The sequence below is a fragment of the Gymnodraco acuticeps genome, unplaced genomic scaffold (assembly GCF_902827175.1).
Source record: "Gymnodraco acuticeps unplaced genomic scaffold, fGymAcu1.1, whole genome shotgun sequence".
Taxonomy (NCBI): Eukaryota; Metazoa; Chordata; class Actinopteri; order Perciformes; family Bathydraconidae; genus Gymnodraco; species Gymnodraco acuticeps.
Genome location: NW_022990152.1, coordinates 851,703 through 862,948, shown reverse-complemented (window position 1 = coordinate 862,948; position 11,246 = coordinate 851,703). Strand labels below are relative to the sequence as shown.

The window sequence follows — 11,246 nt, the reverse complement described above, 5'->3', positions numbered from 1 at the left end:
GACCGCAATCCCTCGCAGCCACAGTCGCCCGGTTAATTCGGTTACTAATTAAAGTATTCAGATATTAATACTATTTTTTGGGTACGTTGAATACTAATATTCAGACACTAATACTACTGTTTGGATACTAATATATACTATTCAAATAATGAAACACTACCAGTGTCAGGAGTGCAGGATTCATAACAGGTATGTGTGATTGACAGGCCTGCCGGCACAGGTTCAAGCCCCGCCCCCTGCTTCCTGTCACATAGCATGAGGTGGTGGTGACATTTGTGAAGTCTCAGAGCGTGATCATAAATCTGGATTTTATGAGCGCCCGCTGAACTCTGCAGACTGTTGACCGCGCAGCCTTGACATTCAAGACTGTGCGGCGCGAAACAAACCCGGGCTGCAACTCCCCGAGCTCAGTGATTGATTTGTCTCGGGGGGGCAGTGAAAGCCTCTCACTGTTAGGGTCAGGCTTGTTTCTGTTTATAAATGTCTTTGTTCATTACCATCATGACAAGTGGAGATTTGGCAGGCGGTGTTTACCTTTTAAAAAGCATTAAAAAAAGACTAAATGTTTTGTATTTTCCACACTAGAAATGCACACATGATTATCTTGATGTTTCTCAATTGAATTAGTCTTTCACATAAAGAAAGGGTTCACCCTTGGGAGTGAAAAGGAAGTGAGGACAGATTGGATCCTTCAAGCTGGAGTCAAATCAAGTCATTAGGAGTAGGAGGAGCCAGAGCCAGGTTCCAACACCTTTATGTTTGCTGACAAGACAATAGGCAGCATTGACGCCAAGAAACACTATAGAAGAAGGCAGCATTGCTCTCTGAATAGGTTTTTGTGTGATAAGCTGTAATGGGGTTCAGAGAAGTGCTTTTATCAGGGTTTGTGCTTCTCCTCTCAGGTGGACATGTTTGTGTTGCAACACAGAAATGGTCAAATACCATTGAGACTGTGAACCAAACGCCGCAAGAACCTCAGACAGCAGATCATCAGTCAGACCTGACGGAGCATGTAGATCCAGAACTTTCTCCTGTCACATACCGGCTCAAGATCCACCAGCTCAGGAACTCTGCTGCCAGCAAACCACCTCAGCCTCTTTCTCCAAACCAGCAGAGCTCTGGAGCCACAGAGCTGACCCCGGAGCAGCTGGAGCCAGAGGTCCCAGAGCCAGTTGAGGAGGTTGTGGAGCTGCCGTTTAAAGGCCCCGATCTGAACCCAGCTTTCAGACCACGATCAAAGGTATGACATGCAGCCATGTTGATGTTTTGCACCATTTTAAGTTCAGTGTAATTCAAATGTGACTGATGTTCCAGGGGCGGGCGCTTGTGATAAAGCAGAGGGTGCCTGTGCCGGCCGACAGCATCGCAGCGCGCTGTGGGGAAGGAGAGGTCACCGTAGAGGTCAAACAGAACTTCCTAGGTAATGTTTTTAATCCACAGTGGCACAGTCATTCAAAATGCCTTCTGCTCTGATGTCGAAAAAAAGAAAGGGTTTGAAACCCAAATTGGAAACTTTAATGGAACGGTGAAGATGAGACACTGTGCTGATTACTGCAAATGGCACAGACTATAGACTGGATCAATATTATGTTTCCTTTTACTTCTTCACTCCGAGAAGAAGCATTCTGAATGACTCTCAGTGATACATTAAGAAACCTTTGTATTTGTCCTGTGGCTGAACCTCCCCTCGCTGTGAGTGTTATTGACTGCATGAGGAAAAGAAAATGGCCTTAGGTAATGGGTCCCCGATTTAAGCTGCACCTTTCCCCTCTTTGTTCCTAGGAAACGGGCAGTTGATCCGACCGAGTGATCTGACCTTAGGGGGTTGCGCCGCAGTAGACGCCGCCCACCACATCCTGCACTTCCAGACGGAGTTACAGGACTGTGGCAGCACAGTGACGGTGTGTGTCTCTCTTATAGTGTCCATTTTCTCATGGGTATCTGAAGTAACAGTAGTTTTTTCCCCTCAGATTACCGAACACGCCCTCATCTACTCCTTTTATCTGCTGTACTCTCCAACACCTATTAGCAACACCTTTATATTGAAAACCAACCCTGCTAAGGTGGTAATTGAATGCCACTATCAGAGGTAAAGTCTCATTATTTCCCCCCTTTGAAAGCACTTATATTAAAAGTCATAGTAATAAATCAAGGTCTTATCATCCCGACTGTTTTTTCCTTGTAACTTTGGCCAGAAAACAGGTTTCAAATAGCATTTTGTAATGTTTTAAAACCACGTTTTTAATGGTTTGAATCAAATCAGATCAAGTTTTAATTACATGGCACATTTTTAAAACGATTTTTGGTCGAGCCAAAGTGCTGTACATGCAATACACTATTACTGCAATAGTAAAACAAGACATCAAATTACAACAGTAAAAATCAGAATGTAGCTTAGCCCTTCAGAAACCATGTTATGGTCATATCTTCCTGCCTACATGTTGTCCTCCTGTCTGGGGCCCACATCCTTCTGCCTCCCTCCAGTGAAATGCCCGTCCTTCCTGTAATTGTCCTCACAGGAGACATCGTGTGAGCAGCGCTGCCGTGAGGCCTACCTGGACGCTGTTCTCCGGCGCCGTGTTGGCAGAACAGCAGCTGCACCTCTCCCTGCGTCTCATGACAGGTGGGCAACACGCTCGGAGAAAAAACCACAAACCTTGAGCTGATGTTCTGCGAGTTAAAACTCAGATTATCTACCAGGCGCTTTGGTTAATTTCCCCAGCGACGGGTGTAATTGCAATCACTGTAAGGCCTCGCAGACGTTGTTTAAGATGCTAAGCAGTGCCTTGATAAACAGAATGGTGATGAGCTGAAATTAAAGCCTTGTAGGCGCAGTTGACCTCAAGGGGTCACTCGCACAATAAAGTGATCAATAAAACAGCTGATTATGCTTTCTAATTAATGCAAAGACTGCAACACATTGTCTGTTGTGAAAAGTTAGCCCGTGTCATTTGCTCATTGTATAATAAACTTGAGAGTTTTATAGGGGCCCTATTGTGCTCATTTTCAGGTTCATATTTGAATGTTGTGCCTCTACTCTGACATGTTTCCATGATTTAATGTTCAAAAAGCTATTAGTTATGCACACAAACCTATTTGACACACTACAGGAAAATCTCCAAAAATCGGGCCACTTTCAAACAAGTTTGCCTCTGTGTTTCTTCCAGGTTAAGGACGCCACATCTGTAATTAATGTATTGCTATTTTAGTACTTTTCTCTTATTACGGTGCCTGTATCTGATTCCCTGCTGTTGCACTGACCCACTCTTCCCCATGGGCATCATTTAGCTTTCATATAATCCAAATGGATGGCCGAACATTACTCCTCCACTTATAGTTATTCCTTCCTCTGTATTGGATTAGAGGACTGGCAGTCGCAGAGGCCTTCCAGCGTTCACATCCTGAGTGACATGATGCACATCGAGGCGGCGGTCCTCCAGGGTCACCACATCCCTCTGAGGGTCTACGTGGACAACTGCGTGGCCACCGCGACCCCCGACCCCAACTCTCAGCCCAGCTACCCCTTCATCAGCAACCATGGGTAAACATTCATGAAGCAGTATTTGCCTAAAAGAGCCAAATTGAGTTTTATTTGCACGTCATTCGGTACCCATTAGGAGCGTTTACGGCCTGCCTGTGTTTATGAATATGAATCGTGCGCCTGTATTTTTCCATATAAGGTGTTTGAGCGATATTGAGCCGGCAGGAGCCACGTCTTACTTCATGCAGAGGAGCCAGGAGGATAAACTTAATTTCCAGCTGAAAGCCTTCAAGCTAGATCACAGGAATTCAGTAAGTACGAGATGTGTTTATAATGTGATTTTTAGGATTCTTGAATCATAAAGTCATTTATTTAACAATTTTTCCTTCCATGCATTTACAATTCGAGCAATCTGATCTTGATTTGACCATGCAAAGTGTTGCATTCACATTCCACGGTTGTCTCATGCGTGCTAAGTTGGCGCATAATGTACACATTAGTAAGTGTTGTTTGACAGCTATAATACCCTCGGTTGCCGTCTGTGCTTAGCTCAAATTCTTTCCTACTGAGGAGATGGGAGCTCTTTCAGGTAGTGTTAAACCGAGTGCCTTAATATACTGTAAGTTCATAAATAAGAGCCAGTATCAAATCAGAAAAGTGTATTACTGTACAATCAGAGCTTTGCTTTAACGTAATCGTTTATGCTTTAAAATGTCTAAAGATTAGTGGAACATTTATAGATTTTAGGTTGTGTACTTCTATGATCAGAAATGATTTTTAAAATGATTAAAACCTAGAGAAATGTGTAATTTTAATCAAGGCAACGGCAGTTTTATTTGGTCATCTTTTTTATGCATGCATCAGTGTTGCATCCATTTCTACATCTTGAAAGATTTGATTTCAAGTGGAAATGCAGTCTGAATATAAATGTGTTTTTAAATGTCCTTAGCTCTACATCACATGTCTCATGAAGGCAACAAAAGTCTCCGTTCCCATCGACTCGCAGCACAAAGCCTGTTCCTACCTGACTGAAGCGAACAGGTTTGTTCACACAAAGAAAATGCAAAGATATGTGACTTTTATTTTTCCAACTTACCATGCCTCTGTAACGGCCTCTTTTCTTGTCCCTGGACAGATGGATGGCATCAGGTGGAGACAATAAGGTGTGTGGCTGCTGTGAGAGCAGCTGCAGCGAGCCGAGGTGGAAACGAAGCCTTGCAGCAGATGCAGGTACGCTTTACAGAATCACTACAAAACACTATGGGATGAATCCTGAACATCTCATACTGATACGTTTTGATACCATCTCCACTGCTGTCGAAATATTTTTCCGTACATTTATCAAAAAGATATCACAGAAAAGCTATTTGTGTGTCCATCTGAATAGTTTTAAAGTATAGGAACATTTATTTTCTAGCGACAGGGACTGAAATATAATCAGCCACAGACCAGCAGAGGTTGCACCCATATTTAGACAAGCTAACTTACCCTCATTTGGCACCAGGCGTCTTTAGGGGATTGGTTTTGAGCTGATCCGTTTTAAATTGTTCAGTCGTATCATGAATGGTTGAATCAGCTGGCTAAATGCGTGTTGATTTTTCATTCCCCTGTGCAGGGCTGGTGCAGTGGGAGGGGGGGGTGGCTCTGGGCCCCGTCCTGCTGCAGGAGAACATCCTGACCCAGAAGCTGACAGCGCTCCAAGTACACGAAGTGACTGGAGCAGGTAAAACGACAACAAGAAAATGCATTTACTTACTTCTTTTCTTTCTAGAAACTGATATTATTTGTCTTCTCCTCTCATTTTAAGCCTCCTATACGTCCCTGGCCCTGCTGTGTGGGGTGGGGGCCGCGCTGGCTGTGGTGCTGCTGCTCCTCATGGGTGCTATCATCTGCAGCAGACAAAACAAACCCTCTGGACACTTTGTTAGTACCTGATTAAAACATTAAAAATGTATAACAAAACTCTATGCTTCCTTTATTCTTTGCTCTGGAGAAAAACAGTTTTCCCCTAGCTACTGATTTAATAATCCATCTTGGAGTGAACACTTTTCCGGCTTTGAGAAGACTCTTTTAGTTATTTTTGCATTTTTCTCTGCAGGGCTTGGCTGTATTTGGTTGCATCTGTACAGTGTGTTCCATACTACACTCTAGGTTAAGTGTTATGAGCTTGCCAGGGTTAAAAGGGGTTAAGCTGTAGAGTACGGCCCTGCAGAAATGACCCGCTCATAAAATGGATGCTGTGTATATTGCTCTATCAATCAGCAGGCTTTTATACCAAGCAGGGTTTTATACGGTTTGGAGACATGCAGTAAATGAATACTTTACTTATTGTCATTAAGGTTCTCATAATGTGCAGGGGCGTATCTGGGATGTTTTAAATGGGGGGGGGGGGGGGGGGGGGTTTCTTTCGTGGTGCATTGTGGGTGTTTTGCCATGTCATATCTATACAGCCATGTGTTACGGATTGAGATAACAATTGTATTTAAAGTTTAACACAAGTTTTATCCTGATTACGATTTTTGTTTAAATCGAGCAGCACTGGTGGCCTATGACTGACCTTTTATACACACATATTAAAGTGGAAGACAAGAGGCAAATGTACAAGCCCTGAAGTGCCAGCCGTTATGTTTAATTCATGCACGGATGATTTGTACGGTTAATTTTTCGGCAGCCTGCAGCGAGTCCAGCCATTGCCCCTATCTCATGGAGCTACTTTAATACACACCATTACTACCGAGCTGCCGTGTTACTCACTCGAGCTGCGTGAGATTTCTCCATCTCCATACTAATCCACATCTAAAACAAAGAAAACCCCTGGATGAAATAAAGAGTGCCTTTGGATTCGTGCTGACATAAAATACCATTCCGGTAACAATAGTCATATTTTAGCTTTGGGCCTTTTTTGTTTTTCCCCCTTTAATTCACCCCCCCCCCCCCCCCCCCCTCCAGCTTCATGCCAGTGGTGGAGTATGCGTGAAATGGGGCTCATCATGAACTGTTGCTCACAAGCCCGGGAAGACGAATAGACATAATTAAAAAGCCCATAAAGGCGAGAGCGGGGCTTTTATTACAGTAATATGTGAAGGCCTTGGTTTAATGGGGTGTTTGTTCCCGTGTGCAGGGCTGACGGCTGCGCTACTTTACTGCTGGAGCCACGCTGACCCCCTCCCATCGCCAACACACCAGAGGCTAATACAAAGCCATACCTAACGATGCACCAGCAGTAGGCATGACAGCGCATGCATGCACATAATCGAAACACACCCACACAGCGCGCTCCCTTAAAACGAGTCATTCAGGATGTGGGGACGGGGCTTTATTAGGATTTTGGGAAAGAATACAGAACAACAAAGAGATGATAACTCTTTTCCATTAGAGTCCAACACTGATGATTCTTCTCACTGGTGAACACGTTTAATGGGTTAAAACTGCATTCATCGATTACTTAAATCACCTGAGGGCAGCCGAACAAGCTATAAAGACTACATATATAAAAAATAATTTAGCTCATCGTCCCCTTCTCCCAGAGCTCTTCACTACGTCTCATGGCCTCCATCAGCACATGGAAAAAGCATCTATGAAGGGAGCTAGTTGACCCACAGTTCACTTTTGTTGTCAGGGTACTATTTCTTAAGGCTGAAAATGAGCATATATGTCCACTTTAGGCTTTTGTTGCATTATGGGAAATGTAGGATAAATAATTTTGTTGCATGGATTTTGACCGTTCCTTTTTTAATATGTCTGTTTTCAGTCCTTCAACTTCATGGAAGTCCAATAGTACATTACTGGAGTGCTCCTTTTATAAGGTGTTTGTCACTATTGCAAATGTATCCAACAATCACAATGTTGTATTTTGACGGGGCAAGCTTATCTCCCTTACATGCCGACTGTGGTGTGACAAATGTGTGTTATCTTTCCATGCAAAACCTGCCTGCAGCTTTGAGAGGAGTCAACAGAGTGTAAAAGGTGTTAATGTCTTGTTATGGCCGCAGAGAATCCCCATCATCATCATCATCATCATTACAGCCCACCCACAGATGTCTAACGGTTATGGCGGCATGGGCCCATGCTGAAAAGCAAAATGGCAGAGTCCTGAATCAGCCATTTTACCCCGGCAGGATGCGTGACCCTGAGGGCACACGCACACTTTTACTCTCATGCACACACACACACACACACACACACACACACACACACACACACACACACACACACACACACACACACACACACACACACACACACACACACACCATCAAAAGTAATGGTGTGTGTCCAGTGGCAGGCAGCGAGAGTCCTCTCATGTCTGGCAGCCATAACGATATTATTGCTGTAGATGGAGCGTGCTGAGGAATACTATTCCACGCCATTGGTATTCTGCAGACGTCCACGTACCGCACAGCGCTGGTGATGACAGCAGACGTTGTTAACACCAGACCTCTTAGTTGATGATTTTGACAAGAAGCCACAGCATGTAGATCTCTCCACGAGACGGGGTCACTGGAGAGGCGGTTTATCCACCCCTTTTTCACAAAATATGGCTACCATTATCAAAGAGATGCTGCTGTGTTATTACTCTAAAGTCTAAACCTTTGAAAATTAAGACAAATAACTCTATAATTTACTAGATAGTAACTGACTTTAATTATTCACTCCTTCTTTGAATTTAAATACATATCAAAGGCTGTTTAATACCAGCCATGAGTGCTCATTGTGATGTTTTACTCCTCTGATAATATCACATCTGGGTCTAGGGAACACACGTGCACACATACGTGCACGCGACCTCTGTCCAGGTCCAGGCCCAGGCCCATAATTAACCCTCTTAATTAAGAGGGAAAAAAGTTGCTAACGAAGGAAATGGATTTAATTAGCTCGGTCTTAGCACAGGCACATGTGCACGTCGTATAAACGCGCACACACAAAACAATTAAGCCTCTTTTATCCCGGCTAATGGCTTCAGTGACTCAGAGCCTTTCTCATTAAGACTATCAATAATATGCTGATTACATGCATCCACCGCTCTCCTTTATCGCGGCACAAAGGGACGAGTGTGTCCCCCTGAGGTTCCAGGGGGGGGGGCGGTCTGTCTGCGCGCCCTATCTGCTAAAATAGACGTTTTAATTGTTTGGCTGCAGAAGCTAAAAGAGGCTTCGCCGTGTCTTTATTTTCTGACTTGTATCTTATCGAGGAGGGCACGCGTGTCTTTCACAGGGGGACGTGCCTGTGAAGTTGCTGAGGGCTTCATGGGGGCCACATAATAGACTGAAGAGTTGGTGAGTTTTTCATAGTCGTACATCTGTCTGCTGGCTTTTTATCAAATAAGTTCCTGCATGTTGAACTTCTGATCCGTCATCTGTCTGTATACATTTGTAATCACCTTCAGCACATATATTCCACTCCTTGTTCCTCTTTCCTTCCCCCCCCCCTGTCATGTTTTAAACAGAGAGAGTTCAGAGAGACAGACAGGCTTCTGTCACACAGGCAGGAAGACAAGAGATCTGTGCTTTGACCTTCAGTCTCTTCCTGTTGTAACAGACTCGGGGTCCCCCAGAGGAGAACAGAGGAAAGCGGGGTGGCTTGACCTGCAGTGCCGCACCTTAACCCCCCCACCACATCCCTGATGGGGGCTGCCATGCTGCCTCTGATCTCCACTGTTTTCCATATGCTATTGTGCGATTTGTTTTTCATGTAAGTTCTAAGGGTCCCGTGTGGCCCCCTATAGAGCCGACAGCCAAGGCTTTGTTCGGTTCCCAGCATCCTTTTTTAAATTCTCAAATACAAGATTGTTGAGTTTTCCAAATCATAAGAGATTGTAGATAACGTGCTGTGTCAACAATCCATGTTGGAAGGGCTGACCAATAATGCATTTTTATCATTTAGAAAGTGTATGCAGTTATGAAGCGCATTAAAACGTACATTTTTATAGGCTCAATCCACGTATAGCTTTTTCTGCATTTTACAGTTTTCATCAGCAGTATTATCTTGAGTTACGATTCAATTATTTTCTCAGTGTTTCTTGCACACATGTGCATTATTGTGACAGACATAGCCTATTGGTGGGAGAGAAAACCCTTATTAGAGGAACACTCCAGTATTACACTACTCACCAAATAGTCGCTTGACAACCAATATCGACTGAAGGTCTTTTTACAAACTTCTTCAACAAGACAAAGAGACGTTATCAACTGTTACAAGTGGAGTGACCTTTATGAGTAAAATTGCCGGACGCCTCCTTCATTATTGTGATACTAATTGAAGACTTATCCTCAGCCCTTCGTGCGGCCTAACTGCAGATCTCAGCATCTACCTCTGGACGACCTATAACAAAACAGAGAAAGCTCAGGAAGAATTAATTCATAACTGTTCCCCTAAAGTTGCAGTTCCCTTTTATCTAAGTTATGTTGTTCCAAAACAGCATTCCTCTTAACCGTATGTAGACGTTCCCTGTGAGCCAAAGGCAACAGCTCCCAAAATGAAAACAAAGTATTTCTTGGAGGCCTGTGTTCCCATGGCTCCTCATCAGCTGTGCCAACAGCACGCCGCAGAACCTCGGCCCGGCGTACGGGAAATAAATCACCATCTGCACCAGGGAAGTTAACACGGATGTGATTTACTGCAGAACAGATGTATTTTCTTACTGAAATAACATGAGATCCATCCCATAGTGAACCCAACACCTTCCTTTAAACCACCAGGAGGATAACCACAACAAAAGGCCTCCTTCCGTTTATTCCCTCTTCAGATGTGGGGTTTTTTTTGTACACAATGGATGAAAAAAAATTCTATCTTTAGGTGTTTTTCATGTCCTTTAATGGGAATGTGCTGATGTTTGATCCTAGCCAGTGTTGAAAGTGTGCCGGTCCTACCCGGTCCTTAGTACCGGTAAGAGATTTCCAGGCGGTCCGGAGGACCAGGAAGAATTGTACGGAGCCCCCTAGAGGACATGGAGAAGAAAAAAATAAATAATTTGAACAGAAAACAAAAAAAAATGTTTTGCGAGATCTCGCAATACTTTTGCGAGATCTCGCAATACTTTTGCGAGATCTCGCAAAACCCCTTTGCGAGATCTCGCAATACTTTTCATTTAGTACTTCCTGGTCAGTTCGGCTGCTACGGCAACACAGAAACCACAACAATGGAGTGGTTCATCGATTTTACTTTGAGCTTGACCTTATAACATCAGTGCTTGGCAATAGGCACGGGTTTCACACATAGACTGTATATATAAAGGGTTTCACATAAGTGAAGACACCTCAAGAAAACACTCAGAGCGAGGGGACATGCACGTTCCTCTGAGCTGAGTTATTGACAGATTCGAATTTCGCGGATCAATAACTCATGAACATAACGTTGTAAAAATACAAACAACATGACTTTACAATCATAGCAAGGTAGACAACGAGCTACAGAGTCGTTTTTATCAGAACAGTTCGATACGCGCCGTCATCCGAGCTAAACATCAAGAATTTGTCACAATCCTCAGCTGGAGGAGGTAGAGGAGTGCTTAGGGACCGTCTACAAACTGCAACGGGGTCGAGATCTCGCAAAAGTATTGCGAGATCTCGCAAAGGTTTTGCGATATCTCGCAAAACATTTTATTTTTTTTCAAATAATTTTTTTTTTCTTCTCCATGTCCCCTAGGGGGCTCCGTAGAATGGACAGCTCCAATTTATACTACGAAGGGAAGATATTTTGGTTTGGATTACTGGTCTGGGGGAAGCTTGCGAGTGTGTGTGTGTGTGTGTGTATGTGTGTGTGTGTG

General features: G+C 43.9%; 1 protein-coding gene across 1 annotated transcript; it reads left to right on the top strand.

The window, feature by feature from the left end:
* The first annotated feature begins 795 nt into the window (after nt 1–795).
* On the top strand, nt 796–5,423 carry LOC117546936 (zona pellucida sperm-binding protein 3-like). The gene is made up of 11 exons (XM_034217372.1): nt 796–1,240; nt 1,315–1,420; nt 1,783–1,901; nt 1,971–2,089; nt 2,520–2,623; nt 3,364–3,541; nt 3,681–3,792; nt 4,431–4,522; nt 4,617–4,711; nt 5,097–5,204; nt 5,289–5,423. Exons 1-11 carry the CDS (start codon nt 854–856, stop codon nt 5,414–5,416), a joined length of 1,548 nt encoding a protein of 515 aa, XP_034073263.1. The 5' UTR covers nt 796–853; the 3' UTR covers nt 5,417–5,423.
* Nucleotides 5,424–11,246: the final 5,823 nt, after the last annotated feature.